At 43.0% G+C, this 24,634-nt stretch overlaps 1 protein-coding gene across 2 annotated transcripts in view; it reads left to right on the top strand.

Annotated features, from left to right (window-relative positions):
• Positions 1–3,033, top strand: part of DOCK1 (dedicator of cytokinesis 1) — a 2,312,292-nt gene extending 2,309,259 nt beyond the window's left edge. For both annotated transcript variants that reach the window (XM_069611483.1, XM_069611484.1), the window contains exon 52: positions 2,266–3,033. In XM_069611483.1, coding sequence (XP_069467584.1) covers positions 2,266–2,361 — 96 coding nt within the window. In that variant the 3' untranslated portion in view covers positions 2,362–3,033. The remainder of the gene's footprint in view (positions 1–2,265) is intronic.
• The last annotated feature ends 21,601 nt before the right edge of the window (positions 3,034–24,634 follow it).

Raw genomic sequence — 24,634 nt, 5'->3', positions numbered from 1 at the left:
CCAACAATTGAGAAACAAATGTTTAATGTTTTTTGGATTTGCAGTAAAAAATGTATTGTATTCACCTAGATCCAATTAAACAGTATCGATTGTGTGTGCATTTGTCCCCACCAAGAAAGACATGAGGCAACTGTTGGGGGAACCTATTGTTAAGGTCCCCTAATTGATGTATGTCCTGCACACATACGTGTTTGGATGGACGTAATAACATTTCCAGGCAGCCTCGATTATTGTGTTATGCCACCACTGCATGCTTTCACCAACGCAACTGCATTCTTGAAGCCACAAGTACTTCATGAAGACAGGACTATATCTCACTGACTATGCCAGTTGAAGCAAAAACACTTAGCCATGGTTATTTTATCATAGATGCTCAGAAAAATCTGCAATGCCGCAGTAAGAAATGGCTAGTCTGACATCACCCAAATGCCAGTCTATTACACTTAGCAGGACTGCTTTATCAGAGATGCCCAGATAAAAAAAGTCACACCAAACTAAGAAATGTCTAGACTGGCTGCACGAAAATGCCTCTCTACCCACTAATAACACATATCATACCTGCTTAGCCTGGACATGGATGACCATTACGAATTATTGCACAATCCCTGTCCCACCCCCCACACATCCCCTCTCCCTCTCACCCCTTGCCCCAACTCCCAGAATCATCTTCTTGGTCCAGAATAACCTCCACATCTCGTTTCCTTGTCCCAGTGATTACGTATGAGGCTCCTTGCCTCATAGGTAATTACTGGGATGAGGAAGAGTGGGATTAGGAGTAATGAAGATTACAGGTAACTAAGCCAGGCATTACCCCCGTGTCCCGCTACCTCCATGTTCTGGAGGCAGCGGTCCACCATTTTGCACATCACAATATGTGGCACATTTTGGAATACTATAAAATAGTTAATCTTTTCATCAAACTTTCTGAAAATTGGATCAGAAGACAACACTGGAAATGGACCATCCGCATTTCCACTGCGTATTTAAAGACATAGCGATAATAGAAATAGTTTTATGGTAGATGTAAGATACAATTTTCACCTCCCACTTCCTGCACAGTCTCGGAGTGATGTAAATGCATTTTGAGGGTTTTCCGATAATTGTTTGTTGGTTTCCAGGATACACTTGAAAATGAAATGTTGTCTCTCGTGAATTTCCTCTAAATCAAATCTGTAAATTGTGTGTCTGGAGTGGAAGAGATTGAAAACGCGTTTTCTGAAGGCACGGAGCACAGCAGTTTAAAAATGGAGCATACTCTCTTGTCTGGATTTGATTTTTTTTTAGCTTTTGTAGTGTTTTACACTACAGTCGACTTATTATTATTGTGTATTATGTTTGAAAGACGATTTCAAAGTAGCATAGAGGAACCAAAGTGGCACCTTGCATTTGTGAAAGGTGCCGCGTTTAATTAGCCCCAAGCTGCCCAGCACAATACTCCGGACATGATAATGCAGCGTGAGTAAAGAAGCTTTTCATTAACAAAAGACAATGGGCCCGATTCATGGAATGTTTTGCAGGGTTCAATGTGACTTTGCACTGCTGAAAAGTGACTTTGCAATGTCGACACAAATCCGAATTCATGGAACTGTTGTGCAAAGTGTATATTTACAGTGCAAATTCATTTTGTACTGCAAAAATGAGTTTGTACTGACGTTGAACTACAAAAATACACTTTGCACAGGTCCATGAATCAGGGTGTGTGTGAGTGCTGAGTCACTTTGCAGCAGTGCAGAGTCAATCTGAAAAGACAAAAAAAATTCCATGAATGGGGAACAGAGCCTAGTGCATGGAACAGAGCAACACACGCAATTCATATGTTCAAGTTTGTTATGAAATGCTCATGTGCGCTGTATGTCTTCAGGTGACTGAGATTTCTGTGTTAGGCCCTCAAGCCCCACGCCGAGGGCAACGCCATTTAATGAACTGCCAGTAAAATCAATAGGCTCTCTTCATAGCACATGCCTTATATTTATTGGACACTGCAAGTGGCGCTTGGCGGGCTTTTGCTGGGACCCTGAAGCGGTAAATCAATCAGGGCTGAGGAATGGGGCAGCGTCAGCAGAAAAGGCGAGATTGGAAGCCGGGCTGCCATAAGCAAATCTGCACTTGTAATGAGACATTTTAAGGCCACGGCTTCGCTCACAAGTAGAGGAAAGCTCGTTTACCATTTGCCAAGGCACACTGGTGTATATCATCGTACATATGTAAAAACACAGTTATTAAACAATGTGTGCATAATCTGTACTCCATATTCGTGTTTTTCAGCACCTCCCGCCGCCGTTACCCAGCAAAACACCGCCTCCGCCTCCACCCAAGTCTACCCGGAAACAGACATCTGTTGACTCGGGCATCATGCAGTGAACTGTCAAGAAAATCGTCGCAAAACAAAAAATACACTTTGGCGTGGACGTGTCTGTCGCAAACATGGTTTACCCAATTCCAACCTGCAGAGTCTCTAACCAAAAGACTTCTTTCAACCAAACTAGTCAAAAGAGAGGGCAACTCGGCATACGTCCCTAATTTTTGTATATTAACTTTGTGGGAAGTGGCAAATACGTGTTACCTTGATAATGTGAGAATTTGATAGAAAAAAGACTGAGCAACGACTGTGGAAGTTTTCTGTTTTAAATTCATTTCTATGAATTGTAGCTGTTAGACGATTAACTGAAAGCAATTCTATTTTACGTGTCACAACATTCTGTACAGAAATTTGTATATATGGTGCATTCTTATTTTTTTGGGAGGGGTGGGGTAGGTATTTTTTTATTTTGATAGCTCTATGAACCTTAGTAGAAAATGAGCGTTTTCAACTTTTAACAGACTTAAATATGTTTGAGATCAAGATTTATTTATGATTTTCCAAGGAATATTCAAAATCATGCATATTTTATCATACATGCTCGTCTTCTCATCTGATAACACATTTGTAATATTTTTCTGTCCTCGTGATGTTTTACTATTCTCTGTAAGAACATGAATTACTGCCAAAATAAATGTGTTTTGGAATAAAATAAATGTAACTGACATTGTGTAGAGATGTTTGCAGGTTTTTCATTAATGTTAGTGTCTGCAGGTTGCCACTTGGTACAGAAAGTTTCATAGAACATTTTGGGGGCAAGAGTGCATGTTATTTGTGTGTTTATTTTTATAAAATATGTTTTATATTTCGGGCTCATGTTCTGTATTAAGATGTGAAGGGTCACAACCCAGGGATCAACAAAGGAGTCGCACATGGGCGATTAAGATTGATTATATTATACACCCCAACTGGTTGGGAGTAAGGGCAAGAGGGGGGGGTCGGTCTCCAATATCAATGTGGCTGCTTTGAGGGGAAACAAAGGCAATTTGAAATAAGGGCCAATATTTCACATTAGAAAAGTAAATGTTCAGAGTTGAGTTCTCTTGGCACAGTCACTTCCAGGTCTATTGGGCGTATACATCTGGTAACCGCTCATTAGTGGTTGATAGCAAAGGCTGGTCTTACTGGACATTGGACACTTGACTTTCAGTAGACTGTTGATTTCGTCCCCATCTTCTATGGTTGAATTGTCATTCTGCAATCCTTATGCAAACTCCCAACCAAGGGAGTTCTTGTCCCTGGGATTCAGTAAGCCCTTCTGATGTGTTTATCCGTGAACCCTTGGAAATGAGCAAAGTCATCTAATTGTCCTTGGTGATCATAAGACTCTGGGTTGAGTCTTCTGGCTATCCTTCTCTTTCTTTATCGCTATGGTTCTTCGCTGGACCCAAGTTGATCACATTTTCAGATTCCCTATCACAAGTCAATTTGATACACCCTTGTTCTATTTGTCTTGCCGGCTACCTGTCAGCACCCCTCCAGGTGGCCCTCTTAGATTAGCCAATGCTGGTTTCTAAATCTAGATCTTCCTGTCCAATGCCAACACCACCCATCATGTTCTGCACTCAACTGCCTCTGATGATATATTCCTTTCTCTTCCTAATGTTGCACCTCTGCCTCCCCTTGTATCTCTTCTGTAACACCCCATCTTCTTTTCCCTTCTTCCTGCTCCCTTCTCTGTCTTGGTCTTTTACCCCCCCTAAACTCTTAATTTCTCTCCTTCCTTCTGGTTCGTTCCTCATCCAGTGTTTTTGTCTACCTCTCTCTATACACATCCGCATTACCAATCTTCCTCCAAACTACCTTGCCCTGTGTCAATTCTACCCCCAGTTCATATCTTGGCTCTTTGGATAAGTGGGACAATGATGTAGTCACTGCTATCACCTGCATGGATGTAATAACTCTGTCTCGCCACAAGCCCAGATGTAGCTCCTGCTGTCTGAATTACTTGTGTCAGCCGAAGTTCTGTGGGCCGAGACCATACATTGTGGGCCTGCCATTTTACAATCAGCCACTCCTGTCATGGCGGCTGCTTGATTCTGCCATTGGATTCTGCAGACAGCTTGTGGATGTCCTTGGTACCCTCTAATTCCCTTGTAACGCTGATTATATGGTAAGCTTACGCGCACAGTTCAAATCATGGAGTGTGCTTGCACATATGTCTCTTTTATGCTCTGTTCCACAATTGCAAACTTGACACTAAGTGTGATTGCAGAGTATCTCTACCACTATCTGAATTCTGGTTCTCAAATTCTTTTTAGGGGGGGGGGGGAGTGGCTGCATACAGAGGTTGGGAATACAGGAGACAACCTGGGGTATCCACCATACACCACCTCTATTGTAGGCCTCCCCTGGCCCCCTAAGACCACTTACCCCATTTCTCAGCTTGAGTAATGGGACTTTGGCACAGAAGCCAAATGCTACTTGGGGGATTGCACCAACAGAGCTACATTGTTATTAATCTGTTTTAAGTAATATTTTTTGCTGAATGGCAAGTTGCAGGTTTTTGGTTTGGGTACAGCAGAAAACCCAAATACAGTTCTTTAATGGTGTAATGCGAACATATTAATGAATAGAGGAATACTATTTCTAATGGATTCCTTCCCCCACAGATTCCTCATCATTGATATTCTCTGTTCGGTGCCAGCTGTCTTAATACAATTTTTGTCCAACTGGTGGCACAGTGCAGCCCTGTGTCGGCTGCACCTGTGTCGGCATGCATGCCCCATCGCTGGACATGATGACAGTGCTATCCCTGATGATGTAGCCGCCGTGCCCCCATGACATCAGTTTCTTAGTTTTGGCACTCATACTGTTAGGTAGAAAGCCCACTTTTTACCACATGTGGTAGCCCCTGGATGTGGGCTCCCTATTTAATGGGTAATTTCTCTGCTCTTCTCTTTTGCTGTTCGGGAGGGGGTCAGTTGTCACTCACCTCTCAGGTTTCTCATTGGTTCTGGCCGAGTGAGAGGAGTTGCACAACGTGTCAGTCCTGTTTCTACTTTCATCAACAAGGTGTTCAAAAACTCCATTCTTGCGCGGAGCGCGGCGCAGAGTCCAGGTGCAGAGTCCCAGTCTGCCCCCATCCGCGCGGGTCTGCAAATGACCGCGATTACTGGCCTTGAGGGTCCTGCTACGAGGCGAAAAACCCTGCAACAACGCTGTATGCAGAATCCATGGACAGCGCTGAAAGCCGACACGGCGATCAAAACCTCGAAGGTAAGCGTTTAAAGCCAACAACCCCTGACTTCTCAGAGCCCTGGCTTGCCTCTGCCATTCCCACTGGCACCTCTGTGATGGCGGCGACGCCAGGAGTGGTTGCTATGTCTGTGCCTGCGGTTGAGTCAGGTCCTCGTGGAGGGGAGGAGATCCCCGACTCCCGACAGCAGTGCAACTCAGTTGAAGTTGTTGAAGTTGAAGCACTCGAGGCTGTTTTAATTACGTCATATAGCGAGGTGACGGTTTCTGGTAACATTTCGGCTGAGGCAGTTCAGAATGCTGGGAAAGTCAATAAGCAGCAGCATCCCAAGCTTCTCACTCTAAACAACCTATCTCTCGTTCTACTTAGACCCCTTCCTCCAATTCAAACTACGACAGGGGAGAGGGGGACGACAACACTCACCCCTGAAACTGCTGATGTCTTTTATTCACCCTTTGATTGCACTGACGCAGAATTAATGGAGGCATCCAAAGACGAGGATGCCATATGCCTCATCCCAGGCTAAACACTTCTGCTAAGTATATAATCACGGCAACGTCAGAGACCCCCTCAAAAGTAGTCCACGCTACCGACAATGAGCCTAGACCTAAGAGAAAATCGGACTCTAATGATCATAACCAACTCTCAAATCTTGATACTACTGTGCTCAAAAGAACAATGCAAATGTAAATCAATCAATGGCTACAGAAGGATGTACACCTAAAATCACACGCACAGTGAAACCGAAAGGCCTCCTCAAGTACCCCGCGAAATGCAGACACAAGACCCATCCCAACTAATTCATTGAGAGACTCACGTGCTATTCCAGTAGTGGATATATCTTTAACAAACGACTCTCATTCTGAAACTGGGAAATAGCCTGCACTCAAACACGGATGAGAACTCTGGCTCGAGCTCCAAACCCAGTCATTCTTCTGCAGCTGCAATGCAGATCTACAATAATGTTCTTGCAGCATCCTCAACTGCGTTGTTGCCTTTCCTGAAGATGTATGAATCTCTCCTTGATGCCTTAAAAGATCAGTCTTCGCTTATCTCAACCTTAAAAGAGAGAATTTAAAATTTTGAATCCGTGAACTTGTTCCTTCAGAATCAATTATTACGTGAAGCGGATCAAACAACTCGTTGGCAAGAAAGGTTGAGTGACCTAGCTGCTCGACATCACTGTCAGAATGACACCTTGTCCGAAGACTTACTTGAAGCTGACAAATGGATGCGACACTCAACTGTTATGACGTTCCAGCAAGCAGCGACTCCATTGGTCCACAATGTAATACCCGTTGATCCTAGAGGTATACCGCCAACTTACTTACAACAGCATGCCCCTCGATCCAGTATGATGTACACGAAGACAATAGCCACGTCAAATATTGACACGCAAACTATAATTCTAGAAGATGTGGCTGAGGGAATGGTTCCAAAAGAAGTCTCTCACTTGAATGAGAACCAACCAGTTTATGCGTCTTTGCAAAGCAACCTTGAAAATCTTCCTCTCACCGAGAATGACCTAACAGTTGAGCTTCCTGATCAGGCCATCCAGGCAACTCAACAGAACTTCTGCAAAAACCCAAGTAATATCTTGGCTAATACTCTGGTTTCTTTCGGGATTTTTGAGGGAGCTGCGAAATCAATCACTTCAATCCTGAAGCCCGATTCCAAAATGCCTGCAAGAAAAACAAACCCACAGCAGTCATCGTCAACAAAAGGAACTCAAGACCCGAAAAGAGCACAAGGTGCCTTGAAACAAAGAAAATACATCAGAAACATGGCCCCTTTGACAAAACCTTGGCTGTTCAGTAGAAATGCGACATCTAAGTCCCGGATTCCAGCAGGCAATGAAATAGAGGATATCTCGTTGCCCTTACGACGCCTTTCACTTGTACCTCCAAACAAACGATGTAGAGCCGAATCCGAAATAGAAGGGTCCATGATTGGGTCACCCTGGTCTGTTACCGACCTTTGTGACCTATGAAACTACTCTGATGACCTACCTGAGCAATCAGAGGACCGTGAACAGGTGAATAACGGCACTGTAAAAGAAAACCAAAACCAATTAAAGTCTATAAAACAGGTGGAGCAGAGCGACAAGCAAGTGGAAAGAAAGAGAGGTGCGCCTGTACGTAAATCGACAGCGATCTCAAAAATGAACCTAAAACAAACCACCATCCAGAAAAATAATCTAATCCACTACACTTCCCACGTTCATCGGGCCGAAAGTTCCTGCTCAGCAAACTGTAAAGTACGACTACAAAATCTTCATTCGGATGATGGCGAACTAAATCTGAAACGTCAAAATGTGATGAAACTTTTCAATTGCATCCTTTCACTTCGTACTATCACGTCGGACGACATTAAAATAGTTGAGTATGCGACTGAGAAATGTTGTGACCAGGTTCTTCTTCACATTGTATCTGCCTCAGTTCGTAATACTATTCTGAAGGCTTTGGAGGAACTGCTTGTATTTGGCTTCGACATAACTCTTGAACCATTTTCCACTCGTTCAAGTGTGGAAAACTCGAGACTGAGGTCTGAGGTTTACGAACATCAACCTGACAGACGTGCCGAGATACGTAAAGCTATGAAAATTCCAGCCAATCCAAGTCAAGGTGACATTAACTTTCAAAGGAGCTTTACTCACACCTATGACAACTTGAAGAATACAGCAAATCGTAATTAGCCACGACAGGCTACAAGTGATCAATTGTGTGAATTTTCGTCTTGTAATACCAGAGGATTCACTTATTTATTCAACAACTTTGATGTCTTATTAGAAAAAGTCTTTGTAATCTGCCTTCAGGAAACTTGGCTAAGTGAGGCTCCATCAAGGGATGTCTATGTCACTCTATTAAACCCAGCCATTAAAAGTGCACAAGGGAGACCATCCTCTGGCCTCTTGATTTTAATAAAAATCAATCCTTGGTGTTCAATTGTGAACTCTTGCTGTCCAAATCCCTTTGTTCAAGGTGTCCTGATGCGGACCGGAGATGAAAACATATCCGCAAGGAAACATCTGCTAATTATAAACGGGTACTGGAATCCGGAAAGAATTAGCACAAAGGCTTTTCTAAATTCCAAAACATGCTATATAGATGAGGCTTTAACAACCTACACAAATATCTCTATTATATGCTGTGGTGATCTAAATTGCACATGGTTTAATATCGACCTCTTAACTCAGTCCTTCATTCCTTTACCGAGTGAAGAAGTAAATGCAAGAGGTCGAGTCTCCCATTGCAAAATCGAAACTGCAAAATGGTCAATGGCAATGTGAAAGGTGACCAACCACCCCCTGCAACTTGGTCAAATTTAAAATCAGGGTCAATCATCGACTACCTTTGGGTATCTCACAATCTTTTTTACCAAGATCTGAAGTTAGTAGTATGTGAGATGATAAACAGCGACCATGATCTCTTGTGTTTCTCCTGCATGCTTGAATGGACACATTGTACAAAGATTTACGCAACCCCGATATCGGTTAATGCAGGGGGCAACCGACTGTGGATGAATGGTTCTCAAATTCATACTATAGGTCAACAACTATTCAATCAGAACGCAGTCCCGTCGGTTGACTACGCACCGCTTCTGGTCAACTTCATCACTGTCAAAGTGTCCGACAGGGTGATGGGCATCTCCCATAGACATCTCTCATCTACGTTGGTAACAACTGCAAAAAGACCTATGCGACGAGATATAAGAGCAATAAAAAAGTGAACTCCCACAAGGATGTGTGGTATTGATCTTAAACGTGTGTAATTCAACTGCCACGACAAACGTACAGGAATTGGTTGAAATCTCAAAAAATGATAATCGAACAGGACAAAGCTGAATCCATCATGAAACAACTAATTCTAAAGAACTCACGTGAAATTTGGGCATTCTTGAGTGCAGGAAACTCGCGACATCTTTCCTCTCTGTCAAATGAAATCGAAGCAGCCAAATGGGATTCTCATTTTGCGAACATCTTCAATACTCCCCTGCGTGAACAAACGACAGATCCACAACATAATCTGACCTCATGGGATTTGCAAATCACCCTAGATGACATCAAAATTGCAATACGGGCATTGAAAAACTTGCATGCTGCCGGCCCTGACATGATATCTAACATGATGTTAAAACAAAACGATGCCCAATGGTCAGTCTTCATCGAAGCCTTGTTTTCCTTACTGTCCTCTTCAATGTAGGTTCTTGAGTCCTGGCGTGAAGTAATCATTGTGCCTATATACAAGAAAGGCAATCGGGCTGTTCCTAACATCTATCGCTCGATTGCCTTGCTGGACACGATAGGAACATTTTTTGCTTCCTTCTTATGCCAAAAATTGGTTCAGTGGTCTAGGCGTGAAGAGATCTATGATGTCCGCCAAACTGGATTCACCAAGGGAGTCGGAGTAGAAGTCAATTTACTGATACTAAACTTACTGAAATTTGAAACCTTAAAGGCAAAAAGAAAACTACATCTGTCATTTATTGATCTATGGGTTGCCTTTGATAGCGTTAATCGTGGCAAGCTTTGGCAGAAAATGTCAAAATGGAACTTCCCGCAAAACCTGCTGCAACCAATTATAGCACTACACTCTAACACCGTGATACGGATACGGCTAATCAACCAGGGTGACCTATCAAAGAAAATACCAATGGAAAAAGGTGTGAAACAGGGATGCCCACTGGCTGCTGAACATTTCAAACTGTTCATCTCCGACCTCCCATTACAACTTGAATCTGTTTGTTGTTTTCCGCCAAAAATTAACAACACGGAAATTCGTTGCATAACCTATGCCTATGATGTCATCTTATTAGACTTTACGCAGATTGGTCTCCAACGGCTCCCGGCTACTGACCAAACTGCATGAGTACCTTAACAAGAACGACGGAAAAGACCAAGATCATGACCATTGGGGTAGGTGGAACCAAAATCAAAATGCTTTCCAGTGGAAAATAAATGGCATACCACTAAGTTTGGTGAATTCCATCAGATATCTTGGCATAACGTTCAACACATCCCTAAACGAACACCATTGGAAGCTTGACCTTCTCAATGGAATGACGCAATTCAGTATCCATGGCCTAAAAATAAATAAGACCTATGGAAAATTTACGTTCGACCAGGGTTAATATTCTATGTCCAAAAGGTTTTCCCGGCAATTGCCTTTGGGTCCGAATCAGGTTGGAACATCGACGCCCAGTTTTGGCAGAAGCTTGAAGGCATATTCTGGCGTCGGCTACTGAATTTGCCTCGGCACATCTCGATGACTTCACTTTGCTACGAACTTTCATTAAATTCTGTGCATAACTGTGTTATGTGGAAATCGTTGATGGTGTTGCGTAAAATGAAGTTGAATCCCCTGACTCCGCCATATGAAATTATTGTACACACCCCAGGTTGTGGAAGACCGTGCCTTCTAGACGAATGGCGGCAGTTGTTGGAAGCAGCTTTAGCTAACGCTGACTTAAATCTAGCCGATCTGATTACTCAACCTCAATGTGTTAAAAAGACGTTTGAGTCCTGGTGCTGGATCCAGAATTATGATTTGCTACAAATGATACCAGCAACTCTGAGATCAGGCATCAGAGAACACAAACTTAATGTCCAGTGTCACTATCTAACAAACTGCCCATCACAACATCACCATGAGCAATTTTTGAGGCTACGTCTAAATGCCCTGAAGACCAGGGAAATGCAATTTCTTCAACACATCTTTGTCGTTTCTGCAACCTTGAAATTGAAACCACAGAACACTTAATCACTGGATGCTCTGCGATAATTTCATGGCGGATGTTCCACCTAGGGGAATTCCTACCTGTTGAATCCGATAATCAGAACTGGTGGTCATATGCCGCCGCATAATATCAGATTGACCTGTGCCATTGTGGACTTTTTAGATTCCGTACATTTAAATGAGAACGTTGCCTCACAATGAAATACACATTTAATTTTCATCTAATGGCAATGATGCTTTAAGCATTCAAACGGAGGCCGGTGTCTTTAAGATCGCCTACCGTCTTATGTGGGAAATAGGAAAAACATGTATTGTCTTGTTGTAACAAAAGTTCGGCGTCCTGTCAGTTTGCTTTCAGGGTTTGTTGAGCTGAATTTTCAATTAAAAAAAAAATATATAGATATAGATACCGGCACAGCCCGTTATTTAAAATCTTTTTTTTTAAATATCTGGATGCAAAACCCTCTACCACAGAAATACGTCTGTGGTCGAGGGACTTAGCGCCCCCTCTAATTTTTCTGTTTTTTTGGATTTGTGAATTGTTTTCCTTCCAGCCAGCTTAATATCAAGTTGGACTGAGAGATTGTGGCACTGTTTCTTTTTTGCTCTGCCCTAAGATTACTTATGATTCCTAAGTCACGGGTACCCCAAAGGTACCCCTTAGTCTTCCATAGATGGTACCCTCTCTCTGTTGGCCATGTGGCCAGGCTGGTAGTGGCATGTTTGCCTGTGTAAATGGTTCCACTGGGTGAACTTGATTTTACCCCACTGGGTCCCTTTTTGATTCCCCACCATCATTCATTAAAATTAAGGTTGTTGTTGCCTCGCAGACCTGAGGGGACACATGACCATCTCTTGTCCCTCTTTGTGCATGTGAGAGAAGGTTGCCATCTTGCTCACTGTGCTTATGTGTCCTGTGACTGAGGCTTGTAGTCAGCCCTCAACCAGTTCTGACTGGCATATGCAGATGCTTTTCTGGAAGAGTAGGATTCACTAATTTGTTTGAGAAACTTTCCAGAATACATTGGCACAGCTCCAGAAGCAGTGCTGCCTGAAATCCAGTGTCTGCACTGCTGAATTCGCCTTCTGCTCCTTCTTCCTTGGTTGGCTCTTCTCCAGGGTGCATTCTTAATCCTTACTTCAACGTCTGCTCTTTGTTGTACTGTCACCAAGCTGACACTCCCTGACCCCCAGAATCCGGATCCTGTGTCAGAGGATAACATGGGATCCTTGTATAACCTGCAGTCACTGACCATAGACCATACACCTTTCTGCTCCTCTGGCTTTGACCTCTGATTTGGGAATCTCCATGTCAAGTGTAATCGTCCCTCCCAATGGTCTGGGGATCACATCTGCATTGGTGTGCTGTAGTTGGAGCCTATGGTGTTCGATTATCAGCCCATGATGTAACCACCAATGGAAACTGCCAAACGCATCCTGCAGAACTGCTTACCAGATCTTAGGCTATTGCTCTTGAACATCTGACACTGTTGGGGGGGGGGGGGGGGTTCTGTCGTTTGTTCTTTCTTCAGCACCCAGTGTCTTCACCAAATTACAAGCAGTGGTTGTGGCTTGTCTCGAGAAAAAGGATTTAGCTCTTCCCCTACCTGGGCGATTGGCTGCTCCAAACCCCAGACCAGTTGGCAGTTCACTTCTACCACACATGCAGCCTTTTGCACAGTTTGGACATCTCCCTGAACTTTTAGATGTCCCATGTTTCTTTGCCTCAGTCCCTCCGATTCATCAGAGCAGTTTTGGACACCCACCTGGGCAGGGGATTCCCTCCTGTGGATCACGATGTGAACATTCTTACCGTGGTGCATGTTTTCCATTCCCAGAGGCTGGTGCCAGCATTTGCTTTTTTGCAATTCGTCACTTGATGGCGCTCTGCTACCACATGATGCACTCTTCAGAAATTGAAGTAATCTTTCTCCAGGGTTCCAATGGCATCCTTGCCCTCTCTCCTATTTTCTTCTCTCCTGAACCTTTTGTTCCCTTGCCCAAGGCCCACAAACTAGGAATCCTCTTTGATAGCGACCACTAACTGCAATAATCCATCATTACCTCTGCTGCTTAACTTAACCTCCTAACATTTGCAAAATTCGACCTTTTCTTACTAACCACTCTACGAAAACCCTAATCTCCACCCTCGTGCTCAGCAAACTTGTTTATTGTTCAAGCCTACTCCTTGCCCTTCCTCTCTACTCTTTCCTCCCTTTAGATAAAGTCCTCAAATTTGATTAAACACACCCAGATTCGACCTCACTTCTACTTACCAACATGCTCATTGGCTCTCCATGCCCAACCACTTCCTTTTCAAGTTTCTTCTACTCTACAAAGCTATAGTCATGCTCCTCAGTACCTATTTGACTGTATCTGTTTGCTCACCATATTGTTCCCTCCGATCCTCCTCTGCACTCAACATCACTGTACTATGCCCCTCCTGTGCCTCCTCACACATCTTCTCTTTCTCCCTACTTTCCCCGTTAAACTGGAACCCACTTCCTATGCAATCAAAGCCAGCCCAACTGTGGATCTCTTCAAAGCTCGGTTTAAACTTCACTGACCGCCTAAAGAGGTAGCATTTTCTGCCCTCTCCCTCATCCTCCCTACATGGCTCCGCCAGTCCCTCCAGTGATGCTTAAAATGTAAACATTTATTTTTATACATGTAAATAATAATACTCTTTAGTTTGGTTTGTAGCACTTGCCCCGTTATGTTACATTGTCCCATTTTTTTCTGATATATAATTTTTTGTTTGTTTTCTTGTCCCTGGTATATGTCCCTCTTTTTTACTCCCTCATTAACTGTCTCACCACTGTGCTCGATGGACCCCAGCCGGCACATTGGACTGGAGGTTTCCAAACAGAACTTTAAGGTGAGTAGAAGCACCCTTAAGATGGAAGGGGATGCAGATTCGTACTCTTGCACCAAATCAATAATGACAACTCAGTAGTTTGGCAAAGGGAGTCCGTTTAATGACAAGTGCAAAAAACGGGAGTTCATGAATATCGGCAATCTCTCCATCTTCCTTCTCGCTTCAACTCCAATTAATTTCATAAAAAACATAGTATTTATACCAAAACCTTGTCACCACTGACGTGTAACTCTCAAAACCTAGCATGCAACTTGATTGGTTCTAGGAAGATAACTTTAAAATAGGCACTATATCTGTATATGGTAACAGGGAGAGGGAATTGGATAAACAATGTCAGGTGGGGCAACTAAGCCCTTCCTTCAAAATGTGATGTCTCATTGGTTCTACTAACTATAGGACCCTAGATTACATGGTCCACTATGATTGGGTTGGCATCAACCCCACTCATTCTTTTCCACTTGCTTAGCAGCGTGCAGAATAGCCGGCCAGGTGCAAGGAGTTTGTCTGCATCCCCAGCCTCCCTCCAATTATTGCTACAATCAATCATCACTTCCGTGGTCATGTGTCAATTATTTCTTTTGTGGTTGGCCTCGAGTCTGCCTCTTGGTCTGGGAAAGTTAAGGCATCTGTGCATGGCGTAGATGTGAACGTTTCATCCCTTCCTCTTGGTCTGGTCACGTGATTCCAACACCGTGAAATCGTCTTATTCTTCCTGCAATTTCGTGTATTTGATTTAATTCTGCCAGTCTGCCATCTGTGGCTTATCTTGACCTTTCTGCACAGGATACTCTGTTCTTCTTCTCATTAATTGTATCCATTGTTGGTCTATTTCAGCCGATACGACCTTGGCTTCTTGGCATGATTACCATCTGAGTTTCTCTCCGTCTTTAATTCTCAATTTGTTTGCTATGAAACTCTCCTCTTGAGACCTTTAGTAACCTTTGGTTGATTCTGCTCTTGTGCATAGTGGAAGTATACTTATATAAATTGCTCCTTGAGGTAGATATATGTATAGGTGACGCTTGACACAATCGATCTTACTACTAAGCATAAGCAAGCATCATGAATTCTGTGCTTCTTGCGGTTACTTTGCATATGTACACGTTTAAACCAACTGAATATCTTCATCGCGCATATGGCATAATTTCTGACATATTGACATCAATTATTTCACTTTAGGCTCAGGATGTCACTTATCCATAGTGTTTCATCTCTTTTCATCATTCACAGGTAATCATATCTCCTATATGTGAGTCAGTCCGGGTTCTTATGACGTCACCGTTCGTCTTCCTTTAGTATCTTTTTAACTTCTTCAGGTATTGTATTTTGACAATCGTCATTCTATCTCACATGTCGATATGGTTTTCTCAATGGGTACCTTACTGTCTAGGTTTTCTTAGGTGTCGGTACTTCAACATGTGCTGTTCTTCTGATAGGTACTGGACAGAGACCAACTGCGGCTCTCTGCTGGTTTATTTGCTCATCATACGTCACATATTTCAGCTTGAGCGTTCCTGGTACTTCAAAATGAGCGGTTGGAGTGTGAATCGAGCTTGGCAACTCCTCTACACCATACTTTCTCATATTTGTGCTATTGTACAGGCCCCCATCATAGAAATGCCTCTGTCATCTGCAAATATGTGGCTGTAAGTCATTTCTGATTTCAATGAACATCCCTGCTCTTCGTTTACATTTATTTATACTTATAGCCACATGGCTTTGTATATACAAGATAAAACATCACATATTAACATAAAACAACCTTAAAACACAGTAAATCAATAAAACACTGCAGGTAGGACCTGTACATTAGTAGTCTGAGATTAAAATCAAAACCAATAGGTCTTAACAGTCTACATATCCAATTATTTGGTTCAGTAGAGCACATCATTGTATACCTTGTTCAAAATATCCATGCACTTCCAATAAAATGTGACTCTAAAAACATAAAATTCATATCATCGCCTTTAGTGGTTGTCATATGATTTTAAAACATTGTACATTCAACTAATAGATGTTCAAGAGTTTCCAATGTATATACTCCACATAAGCAGCACCATCTCTCCTCTCATGGAATGCCTAGTTTTGTACCTCTAATCACCAGTGCATCGCAGGTATTACATTTCAGTAACAGATATTGACAGAAAATCTGGGGGTAGGGGAAAGCTGTGAAATAAGAGGGGATAGAATTACGTTCCATTCTATAGTGGAGAAAACTCCTGTTATTTCTAAGTGTTGCGAGTTGTATCGTATTTTGTTCATCACTATACTCTTTCATCTTAGCTTTCAGCCAATTTTTAAACGTATAGCAAGTCCTTAGCAAACGATTATTGTGAAAGCCCACGACCCATCGTTTATGATTTGACATGATTTTACCTAGCGTACCCTTTTGATGACAGTGGTCAATCCTCTGAAATGCATGAATGAAGTCAACAGCAATAGTTGATGCTGCAGTTTTTTGTAGCACATAATAGTTATGTAGTAAAAACCCACAGCTATACCGTTCAATTCAAATTCTAATAAAAAGAATTCCACTGTTATGCTATTGCGTAGCCGAAACAGTTTTCGCAAAATCAGAGCTTCAAACTTTTTTCGCTCTCAAAGATATGTGGCCCCAAATCTCCACACCATATAGTAACAATATTTGAAGTCCGCATAAGCAAGCCAATTTATAATTTCAGATGCCACTTTTACCGAACATGTTTGCGAATGTACCAAGTGGTTGTTTAGGTCAGCTAAATAAAGATTGAATAGCATTGCAGCTACTATACAGCCTTGTTTTACACCTCGATGGGTAGGTATTGATCTAGAGAATTTCCCTTTCCCATCGAGGCGGACACGTACTAAGGTATCTGAGTACATAAGCATCAGCATCCTAAGTAGTCCCGGAGGTATATTCCATTTTATTAATTTGCGCCACAGCTTATTCCGGTCCACAGAATCAAATGCAGTGCTAAAATCTATGTATGTGCAGTAAACCTTGGCTTGGCGTCTCTTCCAAGCATATTCTACCGCAGAGGTTAATATGAGGATGTTATGGACAGTGTTCAATTTGGTCCTGAAACCTGTCTGGTTTGGTGGGAGAATATTATTTATGGTAATCCAAATGTTTAGTTCATCCAGCAGCACCCTTGCAAACATTTTCACCGGAATGTCAAGCATCGCCAATAAGCAGTAATTAGTGGGATTATTCCATTCACCTTTTTTGTACCACTGGCAGGATGTTACTCATACGCTAAGTCTCAGGGAAATTTCTGTGTTTACCAATATCTTTAAACAGAAGATATAGGGCATGTGCCCAGCTTGCAGGTGACAATTTAATCAAGTTATTACAGGCCCCATCTGGGCCTGCTGCTCGAGAGCTGTTCAAGCGTTCAATGATCATTTCAATATCAAGTATTGACGCGCCACATATCCATGTGCTAGCTGTAGTAGTTACAACCTCATCTTGTGGATTTATAGATCCCAGTTTCGCTTCAATATGTCTTTCCCAGACAATTTCCAGAATACAATTAATCGGTAAATCCCTCTTTTTTTGTCCCCCCCACATGTTTGTTTGTTTGTTTATTTATAATGCACTCCAGACCCAGAGGTTCCCGGGCGCAGCAGAAAGTATATGCGAGACTTACAATGTTACATGAATAAATTTACAATATTACATAAGTGTACAATTGCATACTTACAATCTATTTAGAAAGATTACCAGGAGAAACTATATAATGTGCAGGAGTATACATACAATATTAGCAGTTATAAACATAATGGGGGTAGCTAATAACTATGTACATTGAGTGGGGCTAAGCGTGCAGAGGAGTAATTTACAGGTGTCTAGGCATTGTTAGCATTAATGTGTTTAATGAAGTTCCTTCTGAAGTGTGAGAAAGGTTGGTCTACTCTTAGGTTGGGTGGCAGAGCGTTCCACAAGTTAGCAGCTCTCACAGGGAAGCTGGTGCCACCGATTTTGGCAAGTCTAAATCTGGGTACTACCAGGCAGTTAAGTTGGCAAGTCTCGTAGGTCTATTAGATGTTTTTCTTTTTATTTTATCCGTCAGGTAACTAGGAGCAGCATTATTAAGAGCCTTATGGGTCAAGGAGATCATTTTTAGATGGATTTTGTTCTCAGTCGAGAGGCATTTGTGTTGCCGCCTAATAGAGGAGATGTGCTCCCTATTCTTTATGCCAAGTGCAGCTCTGAGAGCATTGTTTTGTAAAGTTTGGAGTCTTTGGGTAGTGGCTTTGTTGGCGCCACTATAGAGGGCAATACAATAGTCAAGTCGGGAAAGTATTAAGGCTCTCGCCAGGATCAGACAACTAGTATTGGAAAGGAAGGGCATGCCTGCTCTTATCAATTTACAGGTGTAGGCAGTGGTGGAAGCTAAGGAGTTGACCTGTTTGGTGGAAGACATGGTAGAATCAAGGTAAAAAACAAGTGTTTTTACTTCCCTCGAGACTTTTATAACATTTCCATCTATGCTGACAGCTGAGTAGTCTGGGCCCAATTTGTTGATGTTGGCTTGTGTGCCCAGAATAATCAACTCTGTCTTATCATCATTCAGGCAGAGACCATGCCTGAATGATAAGATACACTCTGTTCACCAACTCCCTGTCCCTGCTATGATCCCCAGAAAGCGGGAGGAGAATCTGTGTATCATCTGCATAGTTAGTGTAGGTGATACCTAGATTGTCCAAATCATCGAACAGAGGTTTGGTGAAAATATTGCATAGAGTAGGGGAGACGCAGGATCCCTGAGGGACTTCACATGTGATGGGTATAGGGTCTGCTGCTGCCGATGGGGGAAAAAACTCTCATAGCTCTCTCACTCAGAAAGGATTCTATCAATCTGATGGCTTGGGTGGAGAAGTGAGCGGCAGAATCCAAATGTCTGCAGAGGACCTTGTGGTCCACAGGGTCGAAGGCAGCTGAGAGATATAGTAAGAGGAGGAGAGCTGTCTTGCCTTGATCTCTGTTTGGCTATTTGGGTCTTTAAATCGATGAGCACTGTTTCCGTTCCATGTAGTGGGCGGAAGCCAGATTGTCTAGTTCCTAGTAGCTTATGCAATTCAAGGTGTTTTTGAATCTGTGTATATGCCACTTTGTCCAAGATCTTCAAAAGAAATGGAACTGTAGTAATTGGACGGTAATTAGTGGGGATAAGAGGGTCTAGTGTTTGCTTTTTGAGCAACAGGAGCACCCAAGATTGTTTAAAGTTAGAAGGGATGATGCCTGTGGAGTAGGATGCATTGACAAGTTGGAGATAAAAGGTGATAAATCTCTGGCGGCGTCTTTTATTAACTGTGCTGGGCAGATGTCACCTTTGCAATTAGATGGTTTGAGGGTGAGGATGATTTTCTCTACCTCTAGTGTGGTGGTTTTGGTGAAGGAGAATTTGATAGACTGGGAATTGTGGGTGGCATTGGGTGGTGGCTTAGGCAGATTGGAAAGGTTGAGCAAATCTTTTTTCAGTTGAATCTTGTTTTGGAGGGGGTTTATTTTATTAGTTAGAGCGCGTTGGATATCTGTGCACCAGGTCTGGTCCTTAGTGCAGGTGTCTGGTATGGCAATGGGTGATTCAAGTTCCTTCAGTAAGGAGAAGAGTCCCTTCATGCTTGAATTAGAGTTGGCAATACAATCATTGTGTGAATTCCTCTTTGCCAGGCAAACATCATTTTTGTAGTGGCGGGATATAGATGTTAGGTTAGCCATATACTAAGCAGTTGGGCATAGTTTCCAATTAGATTCACATTTTCTCTTAGTGAGGCGTAGCGCCTTAAGTTCAGGTGTAAAGCATTTATTTAAATGGGCTTTAGGTTTACTTGTATGCATTTTAAGTGGGGCAATTTTGTCCATGGTATTAGTCATGATTTTATTATACTCATGAACTAATATACTAGGGTCTAAGTTGTCGGGCAGTGCAGTTAATGTTGGAAGGATGGCAGATATGACATTGTCTATTGTCATATTCTTGTTTCTCGTCGGGCATGATGGTGCCCTGGGAACAACTGTAGAGGATGGTCGGGAGGTTAGGAGGTTGAAGGACACTAGTGAGTGGTCAGTCCATGGTAATGGTGAGATAGACGAGATAGCTGCTGTACAGTTTGTGTCAGCGACCCAGTCTAACATTCTGCCTTTTGTATGGGTGGGATTGTTAACTTTTTGGGAGAATCCTAGGGAGTTAAAAGCGTTGGCAATGGTCAAGGCGTGCGCGTACGCTTGGTCATTAAATCCTAGGTTAAAATCCCCTAGTACCAGCAGTTGTGAAGGGGTTTTAGCATTGTTGGTTAGTAACTTGTGCAGATCCTCTTCAAAGGTCCCAAGCGGGCCTGGAGGTCTATAAATTAGGTGAATGGTTAAGGATTGAGTGTTGTTTATAAGAAGATTGGCAGTGAGGGCTTCACAAGATTGTAGGGTTTGGGTGGGGGCTAGCCTTAGCGTTAGATTCGATTTGGAAATGAGGGCAATTCCGCCTCCGCGTGTGCCCTCTCGGTCTTGCCTACATATAGTGTATCCGTCAGAGATGGCTAACATCAGTGAAGGGCCTGCTGCCTTGTGTAGCCAGATCCCGGTTATTGCAATAAAGTCCAAATTCGCCTCAGTGATTAAATCAGCTATATCAAGGGCATGGGCAACTAATGACCTAGCATTGAGAAGCGCTCCTTTGTAGGAGTGATCCTTGGTTTGCTCTTTAGGTTGTGTAACATTTGGAGTACTTTTAGCACTAGATTTTGTCTTAGATTTGGATGTTTGTGGATTCATTGAGGCTAGGATGATATTGGAAGCATTGCATTCCTTATCATTTAGGTGTTTCGTCTCACGTTTTGTAGGAGGGAGGAGTCGTCTAGGTATCTCGTGAAGTTTGTTGAGTCTAGCACGTAGTTTGTTGTTTCTATCGTGAGTGGAGCTAGGCTGGGAGGCATAGGCTAATTGTCCTAGCAGGGCTTGGTGTTTTAAATCAGAGTAGACATGAGTGTTGGTAGCTATGTCTGTTGATATGAGTGAGAGGGGTACAGGTCCATATGGGGGACCCCTGTGTGGCAGGGCTGATTATTGGTGACAAGGAGTGTAGCAGTGGCCATGATACAGTAGATACTGACTAGGCTTGACATTATGCAAAGCTATCACTTAGTTGGGTGGGTAGTAGTCATGCAGGGTAGATGCTTCCTGTGGTAAGGTAAGGTGACCTAGCTGGTGAGTTAAACTGTCTGGGTATTCGGTGCGGTTAACAGATAATACCTAGATGCGACAATCCAACAGTGATTGAAATGCAAAGGATAAAGGCACCTAAATGTGGCAATTGAACAGTGACTAAAATACATAGCATAAGGGCACCTAGATGCGACAATCCAACAGTGTCTAGAATGCAACGTATAGCTACCTTAAGGCAAGATATGTAGTGATACTATGTATGCGAGAGGGTACATTTACAATGCATCTGTAGCTCTCTAAGCAGCATGCATACAAAGGTGGCTAAGAGGAAATGAGGCAATACTGTGAGTATCTAGGCAATAGGTGTGGATTGCAATCAGATTACTCTATGTATTAGGTATCTATAACTGTATCCTGTCTGCACGTGCAGAAGCTATGTTAGTATATATCCAAGCCGGAGACATTGTACAGGGGTAGTACATTGTGAATGAAAGTTCAGAATATGCATTTGCTAGCATTAAAGTTCAATCTGGACTAAGACTTTGCTGGGGGAGTGTCTATATGTGGATACACAGAGGTGCAAAGTTCCAACTGGAGCGGGTCATTCGAAATCCCGGCGATACCAGCCAACTTGCATTGTTGTAGGATGTGACAAGGAGGTTAGCGTTACGAGGAACAATGTGGCAGTATCAGCTTACCTGGAGCAGAGCGGGCAGAGGTATGGGCCCCAGGCTCCTATGGCTCCGGACATGCTCAAGACAGGGGTAGCCTTTGTGTGTCTGCCTTCGTGTGGAGGCCGACTCTCTCGCCTGCCTGCTCTCATTGGCTGGAAAATAGCAGCCAGCAGCCAATCGGTGGCCAGGTTAGGTGCAGCTGCAGTTTCACAGTGCAGCTGGTGTGCTGGGTTGGCAAGCGGCCATCTTTAAAGGAGTTTGCCTCGTGGCAAACAATGGTGGTCAACGAAGAATGGCTGGTAAAAGTGCTGCATGTGACCTGCTGTGGAGATGCAGGCTCAGGCGGTAAAGCGTAGGTAGCGAGGCAGCTGTTCCGCGATTTTAGGAGGCAAATTTCTTATTGATGAAACGGCGTGAATAGGGGCCATCCAGCTTCCTTTTCTGCTGTTGGAGGTTTGGGCATTTGGTAGCACTGCTCCTGCAGTGCTACGGGTGTGAGCTCCTGCTCGAACACGGGACGGAGGGCGAGTGAAGGGAAACACAGGCCCCAGGCAGAGGTAGCCCTTGTGAGACTGCCTTTGTGTGGAGGCCGGCTCTCTCGCCTGACAGCTCTCATTGGCCGGGAAATAGCAGCCAGCAGCCAATCGGTGGCCAGGTTAGGTGCAGCTGCAGTTTCACATTCCATATTTCAGTGCTGTTGCACGTTTGTGCTAAGGTAGTAATTTTCTTCCAGTGTTCTTTTGCACTGTTATTTTTATAAGCCCTCCAGCCATTTGTGATATGTTCGCTTCACACTTGGTAATCTCACTGGGGTCTTTGTATCCGAGGGAGGGATAAATTACTTCTGCAATTTTAATCTGCATCTGTTTTTACGCATCTACTATCCTTCTGTCATAGCCCTGTCTTTTATTAATGATTTTATTGGACTGCTCATAAGGTGTTTTATTTGAGCGTCTAGACGCTATACTCTCTCTAATTTCTAACATTAGTTGAATGAAGGCAGGTGCGATCTCACTTCCCGTAGTAACACTCAATGCATCACATTGTTGGATGAATATGGAGATTAAGCTAGTTGTTGCTCAGTTCGCTTTACTCCGATTCACCCCATTCCATTGAATGTGATTTCCATTGTTGAGGTACATATTTCCGTTTTCATCATAAGCGTGTACTTCGCTTTGTGTGTCTAAAGAGTTTAATAAGACACAGAGTGGAAAGTGATCACTCTCCTCTCTAGGAATAATAGCCATATCTGCAATTTGAGTAAGTCCCACGCAGTTGACAAACATGTAGTCTGTAGTCGATGCACTTCTCCCAGATGGATGCACGAGTATAGGCCATATGGGCGTCACTCAGACAGTAGCCACTCAATCTGGTAAAACAATATTGTTCTAGTAGCTTAACCCATGATTTGCCGTGGATATTGGTTTTGACTGGGTTACCCGGTGCTGAGATAGCATGAACACTATCTTATATGGGCCATATAACTATTACTGCATTGAAGTCCCCCATAAGCCATATTGGCAAACGATGGGAATACAATTTCATCAATTTAGGTACTACTTTTATATTTGCTACTGTGGCTACGTTATTTGGAGGGTCATAGACATTCACTAACAGCACTTTCAGTTTATAGAAGGATGTAAACACTGCCTGTATAGTTTTCGTTGACTCCTTAAGGACTTCAAGATGCCCTGGCTGCTTTATCGAAATCAGGAGACCACCCTTAGGGCGGACTCTCATCCCCTTTGTTGCTACCGGGCAAACCGTATTGTGGCCAACAAATTGAATTTCATCTACTATCCATGTTTTTTGGGGGACTACCTGTATAAAGATGTAAATATATGCAACCAAACCTTCATCTCCAAGTAGATGGGCAAACACATGCGTGTTCCATGAACATGTTAGGCTTACATCATCGAGACTGAGCAGTAAAGTGGAGTTTAAATGCATATGGCAACCATTGCCAATAGCCATCCCCAGGGGTGTCTAGTGTACCTCTATTTGATAGCTTAGGAGGATTACTTGGTATATTCTCAATGTCACTTACAGTGATGGTATTAGAGTTGAATAGAGGTGTGCTACTATCGCTCCTCTGCACTATATCAGGGGCAGTAGGTATTCTGGTCAGTTGTGTCTGATGTACGCTGTTCATGGAGACTGTTAGTTGCACAAGTCTTTATCTGGGGCAACATAACTATTTTACAGGTGTAGCACAGTCTATAGAGATCATCTTCATGTCTAGGAACTTAGTCCAGCGTGGCCTCATGATTAAACCAGACATTGGTAATAAACATGTTGGCGTGTTCTACTTGTCTGCTAAGGATATTCCTCTTGATGGTAACATCATATGAAAAATACTCAGTACTATTCAGTGGTGGGAGGGTCGATGTCTGTGATACTGGCTAGAGTTGTAATGACTTATGCATCCCAGTGGTACCATTTCAGTTGTGATGGCGGTCGGTAAGATTGGATTTACAATGTTCGCTGCCCAAATATCAGATATCTTAGATTACACTTGATGGCTCATTACTACTGTACTCTTACATTTGCATTGAATTGCAGAACAGGTTACACATCTGGTTGCCCCCAGATCTGCTGGAGCCAATTTAGGACTGGCTAAAAAAATCTCCAAAGACTCAGTACCT

The sequence above is a fragment of the Ambystoma mexicanum genome, chromosome 8, assembly GCF_040938575.1.
Source record: "Ambystoma mexicanum isolate Mex_15411 chromosome 8, UKY_AmexF1_1, whole genome shotgun sequence".
Taxonomy (NCBI): domain Eukaryota; kingdom Metazoa; phylum Chordata; class Amphibia; order Caudata; family Ambystomatidae; genus Ambystoma; species Ambystoma mexicanum.
This window is presented reverse-complemented; position numbering and strand designations above follow the sequence as displayed.